This window comes from Zootermopsis nevadensis, unplaced genomic scaffold (genome assembly GCF_977971745.1).
Source record: "Zootermopsis nevadensis isolate Lab colony 2312 unplaced genomic scaffold, Znev_1.0 Znev_ptg000011l, whole genome shotgun sequence".
NCBI lineage: Eukaryota > Metazoa > Arthropoda > Insecta > Blattodea > Termopsidae > Zootermopsis > Zootermopsis nevadensis.
The window spans coordinates 1063752-1082378 of record NW_028259143.1 but is presented as its reverse complement, the minus strand read 5'-3'; the positions used below and the strand labels follow the sequence as shown (position 1 = coordinate 1082378).

At 33.7% G+C, this 18627-nt stretch overlaps 1 protein-coding gene across 3 annotated transcripts; it reads right to left on the bottom strand.

Moving 5' to 3' along the window:
- Positions 1-322: 322 nt before the first annotated feature.
- Positions 323-18548, bottom strand: Cpsf5 (cleavage and polyadenylation specificity factor subunit 5). 3 transcript variants are annotated; one of them, XM_022074145.2, is made up of 7 exons: positions 18441-18548; positions 18136-18306; positions 17029-17229; positions 16487-16550; positions 10052-10217; positions 4121-4235; positions 323-3623 (listed from the first exon to the last, which is right to left on the bottom strand). In XM_022074145.2, the coding sequence occupies exons 2-7, from the start codon at positions 18255-18257 to the stop codon at positions 3602-3604; spliced, it is 690 nt and encodes a 229-aa protein (XP_021929837.1). In that variant the 5' UTR covers positions 18258-18306; positions 18441-18548; the 3' UTR covers positions 323-3601. The 3 variants fall into 3 exon arrangements, with proteins under 3 accessions (XP_021929837.1, XP_021929836.1, XP_021929838.1); XM_022074144.2 differs by having other exon boundaries at positions 18136-18536; XM_022074146.2 differs by lacking the exons at positions 323-3623; positions 4121-4235 and adding an exon at positions 4269-5558 and having other exon boundaries at positions 18136-18541.
- Between the last annotated feature and the right edge of the window lie 79 nt (positions 18549-18627).

Below are 18627 nucleotides of genomic sequence, written 5' to 3'. Positions count from 1 at the left end.
CCTCATTACTCACCACTGCATCTTCATCCCAGTGAGACAGTAAAACTTTTGACAGCACAGTTATTACCATTAACATTTGAAAACCATAAAATACAAAAAAGGCATGTAAAACAATACAAACAGAATGTTGTAAACATTGGGAATGCCATTACTATATTCGTAATGTAACATATTTACCACTTATGTTTTCTATAATTACTCTATTCTCATCAAGTTTCATAGTTTTAAGTTATCTCATGGATGAAAAACATTCAGGAACTTCACACAGCTCGAATTTGGAGAAATAAACATCACAAGCCACATGCAAGAAGTAAAGTCAAAATTGATCTGTAGTAGCATGAAGTAGAGATCTGAGCATTTATTACAATAAGTAGGAATTACAATTTTCCACTCAACCACTGCGTAAAGAGCATTTGTATACTTTGCTGCACAGATCTTTTTTTCTTTTTTGACTTCACACCTATCGACATTTGTACCACTGCAATACTGTTAACAATAACCTATTTTTAACATACAACCTACCATACTTCAAACAATAAGGTACCATAAACTAAATATAATTCTTCAAATCACAGCATTTGTTGAATGCACCTGTCACACGCCAAAGTAATAAAGTGAAATGTCATTACAAGCTTCCAAGAGCCATGAAAAATGTATTAATGAAATATGTAAAAATAAAAGCAGGGTGTGCATGGAACTACAAAATTTTTAAGCATTTCACAGAAATGAGCAACTGCACAAAACACTGCCCTCGTTATAATGAAGAATTGTGACAACATAATCAATGATCAAATCAAAGAGAATGAGATGGGCAAGGCAAGTAGCACGTTAGTAAATAGAAAAGCACACATAAGTTTTGTTGCAGACCCTACGAGTCGGTGGAATTGTAGTATGAAGACATTGAGCAAATAAAGTGTGGAATGGATTTATCTGGCTCAGGATAAGGTCCAGTGGTAACAAACCTCATGTTCAATAAGGACAGAATCCTAGCCAGCCAAGCAACTATCAGCTCTTCATGCTTGCTAAAGAACGAAGGCACTTAGTCTAAACTTTCATCAATCATCAGGCAAGAATATGTGTACTGTTTATCATGATCCACTGCCTTTCTTTTGTAATAAATGCACTGTTTTATACCAGGGCTCTCCAAAGTACAGCCCATGGGTCAGATGATGGTTGGAAATATTTTACTTTAACCAATTCATTTTCCACTTTTTAATACAAAAATAGCCAATATTTGTATAATGAATGCACATATTAAAAAATTAAACCTTGATAATCCGAACCGTAAGCACAGAATTTACTGACCAAGTGGCCTACTAGAGACAAAGTTTGGAGACTCCTGCTCTACGCCATTAAAGTGCGAAGAAATAAATTACTCGTATGTTACAAAATTCTACAGCTGAATTTCTACTGTTGACAATTTTTGTTACACACTTTTAAAACCATTTTATTTGGAAATGAAAAATACTCTGCACACATAAAATTTTAACTCAATATTTGTTTTATCAACATTTCACTGTGGTACTAACATTATTCAAATACAAACACATTCATATGTGGAGTCTGTATCATACAAACCTGTGAGGGTGATAGACAGTGCATTATGAGTTTTCATATTCATTAATGGAAACATTAATGTAATTGAAAAGGACACATCTTGTCAACATGACAAATTTTATGTCATTTTTCCACTTACAAAAACTAATTTCCAGGAAACATGCTACAATAATCCAGTTTAATCTACTTTAAATGTGGTTCAATTTGTACTTTCCTGCAACTTCAGTAATAGATAAATACAACAGAATGAAGTAAGACACAAACAACAGATTTAGTTCCTTCCTCAATATCAAGAAGGAATTTGCTCTGACTTTTACTACATTTCTAGCAATTAAAATGCAGAACCATAATGTAGTTTACTCGCTCGGTGTACTGAAAAAATTAAAACCTCTTTGAAAACATGGAATCCTTTAGTGCCCTCAGGTATTAATCAGAAGAGACACACAACATAAAAACTTTTTCAGCCATACTTTGAAATAACAAAATATCTGTTTTACATATTAAAGAAATTTCCAAGTTAATGGTGATAATCGAATATGCAACTTTTTTTAAACTGCAATGTATCACATTTACTCGCACAATTTCACCTCTTAATTCAGGTAGTTTCGCACAAATGTTTGTAAATAAGCAAAACTCATTCACAGTGTTACTCTACAAACAACACTGTTCAACTTGACTCGAGCAAGAACCAGCTGTTCCAATGTCACGTCTTCACTACGTGGCAGTTGGCGACCAACTCTTACACACACACACACACGTGTCTGACAACACAACGAACAAGCAGCAGAGTATCCAAGCACATTAACGCACGCTCAGTTACCTGTACTGTACCTCCAGTGCAAAGAACTCATATCTAGTTGTTTTCATACTTCCATGGAGAAATTATGTCATGGAAAGAATAATCATCTTTTATCCACAATATAATGAAAAAAATTAAACATGGGAGAAATCATGCAAGTATATATGAAATCAACTTTAATAATTGATATATCAATATCTGAGGGTCATATTATATTATTACCTGTCAACTGATTACTATGCAGTGAAATCTTCAATATACAGAGAACACGGAATCAAAACAATGTATAACGGTGTCTCTAAAAATGTATACACACTTTAATAAAAACCCAAGACAAAGGTAATGACTGGAGGATGTGGCAGAAAATACATCATGCAGAGCTTTGTAATTTGTATCCTTCACTAAATAATAATAATAGATCAAACCAAGAACGATAACATGGATGGGACATGAGAAATCCATATAAGTTTTGGTTGAAAAACCTCAAGGAAGCAGACCACTTGAAAGACATACGCAGAGATAGGCGGATATTACTAAATATTGCCATCACACCCCCGATCTTTATTTGTGGGGTTACCAGAAGTACATAGTATATGACTGAAAACTAGCACCATTCCATGAAATTGAGCAGTCATGTACAGCCATCCCAGCAGAAATGTTTGTTACTCGGCTCTTTGCTGCTGTCAGCGCGATGTTAAAGGTGGCAGATCTGAGTATAGTTAATGTGGGAACATACCACTGCTTCTGAAAACCTAAAATATCTTTCTGTGCATTATGGAACATAAATTTTTATTATTAAAATGTGTATATATTTTTTGACACTACAGATATTCCCTGATGTGAGCTGAAACTAACACCATGAGCTAAAGACTAAATAAATGACATATGAAACAGAAGTTGATGGGAACATTTCTTACGAAAAGGTACAACCCGCAACGTGTTTCACATACGGTGCTGGTAATGTATGGGTGTCTTCAATTCGAGAACAGTTTCAAGACTTACTTACAACTGATGGCTAGAACACTATAAAAATACAGCAATGATCTAATGCAATTCATAATCATGAAATGAAGTTCAGTCCAATTAGTTCACATGATTATTAAATGCCCCTATATCTGGGCTGGGCTATAACTGAGATCTCATCCACAGCATTCTGGAAAGACGTGTTCCCTCACATCACATGAAAATTATGAAGACTTCCAAAAATACTTAAAACCTCTCCTTTGCTCCTCTGCAGGGTTCGTTTCACATGTAGATAAAATTGAATCTGAAACAAGAAACATTCAATATTAGGGCCCGGACACAACTTAGTGGGATTTGAGGTTTTTGCAGTGGTGACAAAAATGATGGCTGCCTTCTGAGCTGTAGGGAAGTGTATTCTGGCAGATGTTTACCAACATATCAGACATCCTTGCTGCCTCCATTAACAGGGTTATAAGTCCTCAACAACCAGAAGACAGCCATCTTCATGTCACAACTTGATCTGCACCTTTAATCTTAAAGCAGCTGAATCACTGTGGGTTCAGTACTGAAATGGTAATCGATACAAACTGCGATAATACAATTGGATATGGATATAATACTTTCCTGTGCTACACCTAGTGGAAGAAGTAAGAACTTCAATATTCAAATATTTGTATATATCATCATTTAAGATCAATATGGAGTAATTAAACGTGCAGTAAGGACAATGATGTCAAATAATCCCTCTGCACTGGTATATTTAAAACCATCAGCAATCAGATTAATTATAAATTTACCTACCTGCAAAGTGCCTGAGGCAAAGATGAGATAATGGGGCCATAACCCTGAGCATTGTCATACAATTCAAACAATGGAGCTGCTACTAACTTGTAGTTCTTAGGAACGGCAAACAGAGCTGAAAATAGTAAAACATAAATAAAAGCCGAAGTAAAGTGCAGAAATGAACCATCTGTTTACACATGACAAAAGTAACATCTAGTACAGAACAAAATTAACAAACACACAGCTTAGTATCACTTGAAAACAAACATATTTGTGTATTACATTACAAATGATATAACATTTCATGTTTGCAAGCTGTTATGAGATAAAGTATGACACTACTAAGGGCATATATAAAATTAACAGCACAATGAAATATCACTTATATTTATACACAGTAATCAGAACAGAAGAAAAAACAAACTTCTGATTACAATTGGAATAAACAATAAATTCAAGTGTATGTAAATGTGTTCCAGACTTTTCAGAACCTGAACAAAAAGGAACAACCAATATTTACTTTATGATACATTCTGTATGATCACCTTAGCCATACAGTGGATATAACCATGTTACATGTTTCAAACAGGTTGGAATTGAAGTCTGTGACGCTCCTCTGCATCTCCTTCAATTAACAGTCTTCATATTATCAAAGAAGACAACTTCATTACAGTTCTCTAATTTGATGTGAAAGACAGTTTTAATAGAACAATATGTTCAGAAGAACGCTAACAGAAGTCCTCTTTTTTTTTAACATTTTATCAGAATTAATCACAAAGTATTACAACAAATATTTATAGATCTTTAAGAAACAGGATTCATCTGGCTCCAGATAGGATCCAGTGGCAGACTCTCAAACATGAGCACAGCAATAAACCTTCGGATTCTATACAGGGTAGAAATTTTTTTGCCAGCTGAGCAATGACCAGATTCTCAAAAACAAATTATAATAATTTGCTTTGATTCCAATGTTTATCAATGGCGAATGACTGGGTATCAATTAAACAAATCAGTTTCATAAATTAATATTATTTTTCTATAATAAAAACTTTCTATGACACTAGATGAGTTTAGTTTTATCTTTTATCAATCGGTTATTAGAGGTAAAACTGAAATAAACTAATTTACACATACGTAAAATTAGTAACAATACATTGGTGTTTGGTGGACAGTCTTCTGTATAGAGAACACAACTTAATACATGACTGAGTAAAATAAAAATAAAAGCACAACATGAGCGAACGCAAAGAAACAAAATGAATACAAAAGCAAAGGAATTGCAACAGCAAAAACTTTATTCCAAATTGTATTGTTTTAATTAAAATAAATTTGGCACATTACTATACAACAGCAAAATAATAATGTATAAACAAATAACAATAATAAAGTTGCCTTCTTTGTGAACATATAAAAAAATTCTGAGTTTGTGACGTCAAACTTCCTGCTCGATCCAAAGCTGAAAGGTAACAGTAAAAGTTACATTATATAAAAACAAGTTTAAAAATGTACCCTGCCCCACCCACAATAATATGAAAAGATAATGAAAGTGTGACTACTCTACCACTGACGGAGACTGAAACAAGGTTACATATATCAGAATTTTAAATCAAAATATAAAAATTAAAAACATTTTTAAGAAATTAAGGAAACATTCAAACTGGCAAATCATGAATTGGTTTCTCCCAGAAACATATAGCCTTGTTCACATATCAATACCTGACAATATAAAAAATTTATATTCTAAGGGGAAACCATTTCATTATGCCAAACATGTAGTAGAAGATTTAACAAGATTTATAGATCCTTGTATCACCTCCTTCCAGTGACAGTACAATTTAACAACATGTTGAAACTGTGTTACAAATGCTAAACACTTTCAAGTGCAATGATCCTATCATCCAACTAACCAGTACTCCTGTAAATCAAAATATAGAAATGTGTCACCATTTCCCTCCCTTCTTCATTCATAATAATGGGGACCTCACTACAAGTACAATAAATGGATCTAAGAGCCTCGAAAATATACGACACAGGTCCAGAGTAACAGTTTATATCTTATAACTATCTCCAGTACTAATAGAAAGTGAATGTATTTACTTATTTGTGGTTTAGTTAATGAAAGCTTCAGTTGCTACCTCGATGTTGCCCGGAATGGACACCACCGTCAGATTTGAACGAGTCTATCTCAACATTCCAATGCAAGGGGCAAAACGTAAAATTAGTATGTAACATGAGAACAAAACATTTCTTCTAAACAAAACAGATAATCAATCTAAATTAACAATACAAGCAGTTTGAATTTTCCCTCAGCTAGTAAAATATATATCAGTTCTTGCACGCCAAATTAAATGTTTTACTGATTACTATCTCACTGCTCAATACATATTACAAATGGCAAACTAATCCTAGTGCCTCATTTAATACAGAAACTGAGCTTAATGCCTGTGAGAAACATTATATTACTATAACACACCGTACATAAATTGAAGCTAACTTTCTCATGCATATTATGAATTATTAAATCAACAAATAATGCTCTTGGACATAGTTACACATGTTGTTAAACTGTAGACAAATTAAGCATGAAAATGTTCCATATTAGTGACAAATTCCAATTAAAATCTTATAAATATTCTCCAGAAAACATTTCATACAAGGTTTAACAGAGATTACCATGCGACAATCACAAACACTGTATTCAATATGCTTTTAGGAACTTGCAGTAGTCATAAACTTGGAAATTTTGGTCCCACAAATTTCCTTTATAATTTTAAAGAAGTTTTACAAAATGTTTAACGACTAACATTTCTTACAACTATCCTAGTGCAAGTGAGGAAACATTACAGAAATAAAACACTGTACATTTCATTTAACAGCCAATCATTACAGACTTTCAAGTGTCATTCATCGAGTTTCACAGATCTGTATTTAAAGTTGACAACTGATATATGCTGGTAACACTATGGACAATAAACAATCATATTTTCTGGTGATATACATGCTTTAGACAGAATAAGTGACATTAAAGTTTTATGCACTGTGAGGTAAAATTTAATTGAGAGCAGCATGAAACTTAAACTACATAGTGTTAAGGTCTGGCACAAATACAAAGGCGAGTTCTAAAATTGAAAACAATGAAGAAAATTACACACGAACATGGGTCGGAAAACTCTCCTTTCGGAGCTCAAAATGTCCTCAAAGAGTTACGAATCTGATATCTTCAATTAACTGTTAAAGAGTCACTACATCTAAGGGTCCCCACAAACCCTTTAATCTGCTTACCACGAATAGACAAATTAAATTTACAGAGTAGACAGAGAATTTGGATTGTGCAAACTAAATCGCAAACATTGCTGGTTAATATTACTGCTAGAATGTCAGTGTCGATACTAAAATGCCCTGCCAAAAGTTTATCTAATTATAACATACAATCTGACACCAACACTTCTCTCTTTCTCTGGCGTCCTCTGCCACGCTGCTCTGAGCACAAAAGTGAAGTAAGAAAAATATGCCACATCTAAAATTTCAGAAATGAAAAGAGGGTATAAGTCAGAAGAAAGGGTTTTCCAGACCCATATTCACCTGAAATATTTTCACCGTATCAGTGAATAGAACTCACACGTTTGTGCCAGACCTGGAACTTATGTCCTGCATAATGGGGAAAAAGAAAAGAAATATATATATATAAGCACAAGCAATTAATGAAGATGTTGTATGTACTATGAAACATACACATCTCAGCTACATGCTCATTTATTTAACTCATTTTAAACAAGTTTAAATGCCAGTTAGCCCATCTTCCTTATAATAATCATGTCTGTATGGTTATCTACACAAGACAGAAACTTCTGAAGTAACTGGCAAATTGTCATGGAACAATGAAGTAACATTACACCATCAGCAGTACCACTGCCTTCAAACATTTGAATTTTGTGCCTTCAATAACACCATCACGGTAATTTTAAATTCTGAGACAGAAGAGAAAATAACACCACTTAACGTAACACTTGAAATTTTGTGCAGCGACAGATCCCAAAAACATGTCAAGGCCATAATTTTCCATGTTCTGGAAGATAACTGTAATGCAGTCAGTGTGGAAAAGTTTGTGAAAGAAACTGCCTTGCCTCGTGCTAGAAATGACCTCACTCCATGACAGTATATAGTAAGGAAAACCGAACATGCATATTGTGTACATTTCAGCTATTATTACAATCTCATAGGAAGTAATGTTATAATATGACAACTACATGAAATCTAAACTAAGCTTTCAGACTGAGTGATAAAAAACCATTATAGCCAGGAACATTACACTAGAAAAAAGATCGTAAACACAATTATGAACACTTCATGAAACCTCCTTTTGTAAATCAAAACTTACAAACACATGGCATAAAACAATGGGGTTACACCAGTACATAAATTAAAGGATGCAAAATATACTACTAGAAATTATGCACAAAATCAGATCTATAAAGTCTGTAATTGCATCATATAATTCAATGTGGCCGCTGTGTATAGATTTAAATACATGAAGGGACATGTGCACTGCAAGTTCTTTCCAGAACTTCTTGTTATGAATATTCCTTCATTAATGGTGCGTTATATCATATTCCAGTAACTTAGACTCTAAGTCCAAATGGACAGTAATATATATATATTGTATGCACAGTGTCCTATCAGTGCAAAGAACATGTAACGTAAACACTTTTTACAAGACTGGAGTGAATACAGAGTGCACAGAATTGTTCTTGTACAAAACAAAATGTTTCTGCTTCAATTAATTTTGAAACATAGAAATGAATAGGTAACACGGATGAATATCCAATAAAATACTTAAACAACAATATGAATCAAATGTATGAATATAGACACGTCATCTTTGGGCGACATTGCATGCACCGTTTCTTAAAATATCTGTGAAACATAGTACTTAAATATGACAGGGAAATAAAGAGTGAAACTGATGAATAAAATGACATACATAAACATGATTAATGTATATTACATAAACTGATGCTGAGGTATGTAATTCACTGACTTTGAACTACTAACAAGTTTAGAAAGGATCCAATAGAAGTTATCATACTAGAGGCTACAAACGAAGAACAGGTGATTATAAAATTGACGATGGTAATCACATCCAAGAAAACCCTTAAATTGACTTGAAAACCTGTAATGCTGCTGTTCAGGAATGTACAGTACAGTGTCTTTACATTATAACATACACATTTATGTGGCATTATAATGAACCACAGTAACCTGACTGTTACGTACTCAAGTTGGTTTTGTGTAATTAATTTACAATTGCATATACATATCAATTTGCATCAATGGAAATATTAAATGTACCATAATCATTATAAGTTTCTGACAAACTGTCTGTAATTTTGTAACAAATGTTAGACAGTTGTTATAAAATGTCAACTGGAATTACAGAACTACAAACAATAATACTGATTTTACTTATTCGTACTAAAGGCAGTGTTACCACATATCCAACACAACATGACTCGCTAATAAAAGTTTTGACTGAAGGCATAAATATTAATATCTGCACATTTAAAAAAATGTAGGAAATTCGACATCAGTGACTTTCCTGAAATATGTTAAAGACACTGACCACTTTAACCCACTGAACATAGAGCACGACGAATATTAACGATATGCCAACACTAACATTTCTGGAATGTTATCATGATCACTAATGACACATTACAATACCAATGTCCCACAGACCAAGGTAATTTAGATTAAGCAGTAAGCGCTTGCTGTCAGATAATGACAACACTACCTTTTGAAAATGCTGCACTTAATATTTCCACTTATCTATAAATAAAGTTAAAAACTAATCCATGAAATAGAAACAGCTTAAGATAGAAAATATATACATACGAAACTACAAATGTTTCTTGAACCGCATACAAGTCAAGGTACATAATTTGTTCCTACCCTTCTCTGCCAACTGCACAAGGAAAAGACGCTTATGCTCTTTTGGTTTAGTGATGTGAGGGGGGACATAGGGGTACTGTGGCGGTTCGAAGTTTGGCCTCCACCAGTTGCCTATTGTATCCTCAATGACCCAATCCTGTTTCACGCCATCTTGCCTGCCAAGAGTCTGTAATCAAGCAACATTACAACATATCCCTAATCCAATGCCTGGCCAGGGCAACTCATCTACAAACACAAAATCTTAACAAACTTGGCCTTGTAAATACCAATTACACACAGTTCACAAGACACAAATTTGATTATAATTCTTGGTTACAAAAATTCCAAACCTTTCATACAGTTATTCATAATAGGATTTGCTCAAGATGACTTCAAACAATATATATGTACCCAGCTATAAGCAACGCAGCTCATAAACAAAATATTACCCATATTCCAAGAAAGAATTACTGTAAAAATTCAAGATAGGACACAGTAATTCAAACTAAGATAGAAGTGTAATATTAATATTCTTAAGCACTGTTATATTCATCATTATTACATTCAAGGTCCTACATGAAAAATTCAGTCTTTAATATAACCATCTCGTATCACAATACAAGTGTTATTAAAACAATCACCCCACCCTTGAACATATTACACATGTTTAACAAACATTATTACTAATTTCTTTTATTGAATTTTAACATGTTGTAATATTTTAAGCAACTGGGTATGTTCTGTGTGGTGACACCATGTAGTCTTGTTGGTGGTTGCCAACATTTCAGGGGAATGTAAAGCCTCCGTCATCTACCATAAAGATGAAAACAACAGGTTCCACAAGAAACAGGTAACCATCTGCAACAGTACATGAGAGCACAACCCAGAATACCAAAATTTAGATTTTCACTCCTGTGAAAACCTTAAATATCACAAAATAAAATGATAAATCAAAATTAATTTTAATACAGAGAAAAATACTTTTCTGAACACTGAAAATAATTCTTGTAGTCAAGTCGCCACTTCCCTTCATTGTAAATGAGCCTATGTGATATCAGCCAGCATATGTACGTATATACCACTCTTTATACACGTGTACAAGACTGACAAGTAAACCCTCAATTATCCATGCTCTTGCATTTAAAGTACAGTGTATGTGAGACAACTAAAATGCAAGCGTGAAGAGTAATACCATAGAAAACATCAAATTATTCATATAAGACACCATAATCACAAACTACTGCCATTTCAAAGACAGGAAACACATTACCTACTTAATACACTAAAACGTGATACATGAAACTGTTCAAAGTTGACTTAACAGTGCCCTAAAATGGACAATACATTCTTCATATTTAAATAAATTTTAACGAAGTTCCTGAAAAGTGAATCATGACAAACATGTGCTTGACAAGGATTATTTTATTTTATTAAGCCCCATTTGTCTTTGTCGATAAATACTACGGAATCTGTCTTCACCAGAACATTTGTCTGGTCCCAATAAAAGAGATTTGGTGCAAAATTATCTCCCACAAAATAAAAATCCCCTACTCCTGAGGAAAGGTAAACATTAAACAGGCTGGTTGTCGCATCTCGACAAGGGTCTCTGGACATCAGTGTGGGGCACCAATGATCACCAGTAGCCAAAAACTCCATACAGAACAAACATGGAATTCAATTTTACAAAAAAAGTCATGATAAACTTCAACGAATATTGTCCTAGCATCAGATAAACCATCACAATAATCAAATGCCCACAGAACATCAATATAAATCTGGAGCCATCTGTTCCCTCCATATTTAATTCCAAACATCACAACTCATACCAAATAACTAACGTCCACAGCAGCGCATCAGCTAGTCACACCCACCTTCTCCTTTTCTTAAAAAATCCCCATCTAAGACATATATATTCCAAGCAATTTTCCTATCCACAACCCTGATGATGGCAACTGTAATTTTTGCTAAAACGTTATTTATGTCTCAGTAATCCTGAATCATTGAACTAATTCCTGTTGAAGCAGTGTTCAAGCGTCCTTTCATCCCTTTACTTAAAAACGCTGCTGTAAAAACTTTTACATAATTCTGATGTATGCAACACTTCCCAGTTACTCTGCGGGAAAAAATTGTTTCGTTTCCTCATAACTTCTAAAATATTTAAAGAACGTTTTTATATACTCTTCACTGGATAACTGAGAGTTCTCTGAAATGAAGTCTGATTTCAATGTAATAGCTGTTGAAGGGACAGGAAGATCTAGAAAACCACATTACACAATTTGTAACACAGTGGTACATATAATTACCAGGATAAGAGAACTGCTATAATAATTTTCAGGATAAACTGCTCTCAAATCTTCTATTACCTGTCAACATTTCAGTCAATAGTATATATAAATTGATGTAACTAAAAATGTGTATTTATATCAAACGTAACAGCACTTGAAAGAGAGTACTATGATTTTATGCTGACTTTATGTAACAATGTAACAATACAGAACTAAACAAAAAGTATACAGTTCTGGTACGAGACACGCTTCTAACACGAAGATAAAAATCACAGCACTGGCCATGATAAATTGAACATACACAATACTCTTTACATACAAACCATATAAATGTGAACACTACACTTTTCTAGAGAAGAAGACACAAGGAGTCGATGGTTAGTGATGACATGAAATTAATTTACCAAGGAGTGATTCATACCTGTGAATATTATTTCATGACCGAAGCAGCCAGAATATGTATTACTTTAGTAATGACTACTGAAATATTCAGTAAAGAAACTCACCCTCTACATGTCAGTGAAACTTATTCCTTACAACTGGCAATTAAAGAAAAACGCTGTGTGTTTCTGCGACACTGCTTTTGGGAAAATTCACTTTCAATTTCTGTCTATATGACTTTATGTAATATAAAATAAATTAATTTACAAACACCATAGTTTGCACTAACGTCATTCATGCATTACTTCAAACCTAAAATACAAAGCACTTATCCAAAAGATAAGTTGGCATGTTTTCTGATATCACTAAGTGTAACAAAGTATGGGGGGGGGGGGGGGGGTTTCCCCCTCAGTGACAGGCTTCATATTCCAGAATTGCATAGAAAACTGACTGAAGGCAAGAGTAAACTAATGATATGTAGCAGTAAAGCACAAATTAAATGGGAATAACGGAATACTACTCATTTTAAGGAGAAATTAAACCATTCCATTATTTCTTCAGTGAATATAAAAGTAAGGCATTCAAATTTGTTTTACTAACATGTCCTCTAAATGGTAAGTTGTCCCTATGCTTAATTTAGTCCGATGCCAAGAAAACACATCGGTAAATGAGGCATGGCTCCATGCATTCGTAACCTCAAACTAAACAGAGTGGAGCAGTCTGGAAAGAGCACCCGATACCAAATGGATAAGAGGATGGATGAACCCCAAAGATGGTCTGGATGTGGTCGCAATAAGAAAACTCCCAGCCCCTGTGCTAGGACTCAAAGACACTTTCTAGTAACATACTTACTAGATACAAAAAACTTTGTAAACCCACATCCCACACGATTAAGAAATTATATCACTACTAGTAACGAGAGTGCAGATAACATTAAACCGAAGTGGAAATTTGGCTCAGGCATAAAAGCAAATATCCCTGGTGTTTCTCTATAAAATGGAAGCGATTTCATATAAACACTAAAGAGATAACTTACAATGTTACATTCAATTACAACTAGAGTGTTATCTCACAAAAAAAATTGTAATAGATGCTCAAATATTTCTTACCATTATAAAAAATTTACATGAAAGCTTACAACACACAAGAACAATTGATTCTCCTGATAGAAACATGAAAATATATAAATATAAAGAACAGAATACAGTTCAACAGATTTAATAAAAGACTGTCAGACTTAGGCATTTACAAATGATATAAAGTTGCAACAGCAGAACAGTTTATTGATTTATTGTTACCAAATGACACATGAGTAAATTTCTTTTTTTTTTTCTAAGTTTTAAAATCTGTAAAGACAAAGATACAAGGAGAACCAGATGGTTTAAAAGTGGACTCAGAGGTAAGCAGGAATAAATGCACTGGTGCATATCACGTGAGATATTTGTTCCTTTTTTTATGGTTGATCACTACTATATCAGCATTGACTACAAAGATCCATCATGAAAATTGCAATTCCCTGTGAAGTTCTAATAGTTTGATTTTAAGACAGTGATGTACAATACATTGCCACTGAAAAGTGGTTCAATTTAAATATGTACAGACTGCCGTGGGTCCGACCTTACTCTACACACAGAATAAAATGCCTGATTTCTTCCAGTTCTCTCAAACCAAATAAATGAGACATGTTAATGGACTTTTAACTGTTTTAGTGATTGATGAAACCTCAAATAAGCCATTAACCATTGTGGCAGTCACTATGTTATATTTATTTGCTTTCATTGTCATGTTTACACTATTATGCAAGGCATTTCATCAGATAAATGCCAATGCATGATTTTTCTGTGTTAGTTTAGACAATCTTTTACCACAATGTATGCTTTAAATAAAACTGTAATATTTACTTGCATACAACACACACACACACAGTTCTCCTACAAAATGGTGACTGGAAATTAGTGCAAGTGCCCTTACTGAGAACAGCGTAAACACACACACACTTGCTACTCCTAACTTGTACTCATAAACTATTTATTACCAGGTAATCTAACATTTTCTATATTTAATCATCCCACCAAAAACTGAAACCTAAAACAGACAGGGCTGGTTGGCAGTGGTAATGTACCTGACCCATCTTTAAAACACATCTGGTTTGAATCTTGGCTAGCGACAAGTCATTCTGTGCCATTCTTCAGTCCCTCCAGGCAAAGGCTAGGATAATAATTCAAAATTGGCAATGACAGCCTCCTTACTCATCCCTTTCAGTTCATTATCACAAATATCTTACAACTGACACTGAAAACCCTTGTAAGTATATAAAATGCTTCTAAACTCACTATGCAGTAATATATGAAATCACTGTCTCATAAATATCCTAGTTTGTTACTAAATAAATGAAGATAACACAAATAATTCAGGTTCCTACATTGCACTGCTTATACTTAGCACACAAATAAACCCAAACCTAAGAATTTTAAAAAAAAATTATCGGTATTGAGCACTACATATTGACACTATATTTTGTTTCAATCAAATAAAATCTCTTTCATAATCAAAATAAGTTCTTCACTGACACTTTTCCTATCTTAGGTCTGTTAGTATCCAAATTACACAAACTTGGCTTTTATTAGTTACTTACCACTACCTGAAATGTCACTGTTCTGCTACAATTTCAACATATTAATTTCCATAGATTTTACACTAATTAATTACTTCTAGTATGGATTTGTTTGTTCTGAAGTTCGCAAATATTAATAAACGGACTGGTGAAAGCTTCCTTCTGCTCAGACAATATACATATACAGTGCAAAAAATTCTCCTTTAAAGTTTGTAAGAATATCGCACATAAAATGTATATTACAGTGAAATATGAAAAATCTGAATCCATGTATTTGTAACAATGCAAATGTAACAAAAATGTTCATATATAAACGTGGTTTATCTCATAAACTTATTTGGTTTTACTTGCAGATTTAGTTACTGTAAACACAGTGAAACTCCATTTAATGTTCCTTAATTTAAGGTTAAAATTCAAATTCTAGTAATCATTAAATTTCCCCCATTTGCTTAATGTTTAGTATTTAAATCCATTATCCACCAAGCAAAACCTTAAATGAGGACTTCACTGTAATGTAAAAGTAGCCACATGAAAATATGAAAATAAAATCCAAAAACTTCCAGACATGACTAAAGTTAAGCTGCAATCAACAGGCTTCTCTGCAGAAGGGAACATGAATAGAATTAACCTTATATAACAATGCAGGACAGATCTCTAAATTGTATCAAATCAGTCAAAATTACTTTGCCTCCTACATAACCCATGCAGTTGAAGAAGTAATGGTAACTACTTAAAGAATCAATTATATACAACCATCTTCAAAAACTAAACAAAAATGCAAACCATGTCTCAAGTATCACTACATTACGCTGATGTAATGTGTCTATAACACAGGTTCTATAAACATATTATCTTACTTAATTCCTCAAGCATACTGGCGGCCAATTAAAGCCCTTTAACAGAAACTACCTCAAACATTCTGGTATTAATTTAAGGGGCTGTAATCACCATCACCTCACACGAGGAGTCATATATCAAAGTATGCGCAAAAACAATTTTGAAACTTGTTCATTTATGATTTTAAAAATAATATCACTGAAATTATTACATCTGCATTGCCTATAAATACAATATCATTATGTAACAACTATAAGCTTTGATACTGAGAAAGTGGAATGGCTAATAGAGGAAGCAAAACAATCGTTGTTTGTTCGGAAAAGGAAAATGATCAAATACCTCTGTCAAAAGCCTTTTCAGTCCTTCCACTTCATCTTCTCCTGGATTTAATTCACCACCTGGCCTGAAAAAGAGTATTAAAATGACAGAACTCTTTAAATGTCTGCTAAATAAACTTTAAATGCATATTTTTTAAATCTAAAACAATCAAAAGCCACAATTTTAGCCCTCCAGGAACAAATACCACTTAAAATGACTCAGTAATCTTTCATCACCAATTGTTTCATGACTACACTAAATTAAGGCACAAAAAAAAATGACGACGACCATGACTCATACGTCCATAGAGAATGAAACAGACACAAAATCCAAACTTCGCTAAGAAATTTTTAACTCTGAAGGTGGAGTAGCTTCCAAGTTTCATTAATACTGGGCAAAATATCTCGTATCAACTGCTGTAACTGACCAGGGATATATAACTGCAATTCAGTAAACAGGTTCCAAGGAATAAACATAGCTCCTTTAGAAACCTAAAAATGTTGCATAATACATTAGGATATTTACAAAGGATGAGGAAATCTGAAATAATCATAATAACTTACAGTTTGAAAAATGTTGTTCCCAACTGTAGCAACAACACATGAGGTAAACCATGTTCATGAACTAGGAGGACTCCCTCCACGCTACGGCGCATTCCAATCTTTTCAAACTCATCTCTCATCCGCTGAAACCTTGCCGGCACAGAAGGATCCTTTTCAAATAGAGGTTCCTTTGTGCCAAATGTGTAATTTGTCAAAGGATATCTAAAAAAAATAGTACCATGTTACTCCATCTAGAATTTGATTTATAGATATAATTGTGCATGAGCGCATGCACACACAAAGTTTCCTTACACTTGAATTCATCCATCACTTAAAGACAAGTAACAACATTCACACACAACAAATTGCTTCCATCTTTGGTGCTGAAGATATTGCCCACTTCATACCTGAATATGGAGACAATGTTCCTCCTTAATGTCAGTAACCACCTACAAGACTATATATCGACAGAATATGGAAGACAATCATCATAATTTAAACATTTAATGCTGCACCGAACAATACTGAATAACGTGATTCCTGCATAGTAAGAACCTTGTGATAACTACTGAAGTTAGCATTTGGCATATGGAAGTCATGTTTATGCCTTGCGTTTATACTATGTATGCCACACTTATACATATATACATTCAACATATTTTTTTAGAACTTATACAGAAGTTCATTGATAACAGACTGATCAATAATACAAACCGGTTACGAAACCGTATTAACCACCTGGAATGCCTTTGTTCGCAAAAGTAATGCAGCTAGTTCCACTTTACTGTTAACACCCAATTTAATTTCTGTCACACATTACCTATTACCACTTTTTACCCTTTAGGCTTTGAATCCTCTATTCGGCAGGTCTTTTTATGACAAGTTACGCGGTTTCTTCCAGTTTTCGTCCATAACTAAGAAACTGAACTGGATCCAAACGCATGTGTAACTCACGTCATTTTAACGCTAAGCATTATTTCAATAAACACAAAAAGATGCTACCTTCATACATAACAAGCTAATGTGAAAGACCGTTGTATCCATAGCCATATTCGCAAGCCACCATGAAAGTGAACAAAAAAGCCTTCCTAAATCAGGAATACAAAATGTATTTGTCCATGTACTCACAGGTTTATTGTTCTGTTGATGGTAATTGACTGATTTGTTACAAATTTTTGATCAAAAGGAGTACTCTGACTTGCTCTTCGAGGCCATCCACTACCCTTAATCTGAGTAGCCGCCATCGTCATTTTTCATTAAACAATACTATTGATGACGCCACTTCTCTCCGGTCACAGACTGAAAACAGCGTTTTCTCAAAAACAATAGATGACTCTTACAGCGCCAGCTCTTATTCAAACAACTGAACAAATTCGAAAAAGGAAAATGAATCTCAAATAAACCAACAAGAATACAAAGAACACCTCACTAACACTATAATCGTCTTTGTTTTAGGTATCTCCTAAGTCTTGTGCTATCTTTGTTTATGTGATTATACTGCCATTAGTTCTATCTACTCTACAACACTGCTTCCATCTCTATTCATAATAACGTAACCAGTTCTTATAGGGTAGCCAACATAATCATCTCAAAAAGCTACGAGCTTGCTATTTACTTTAC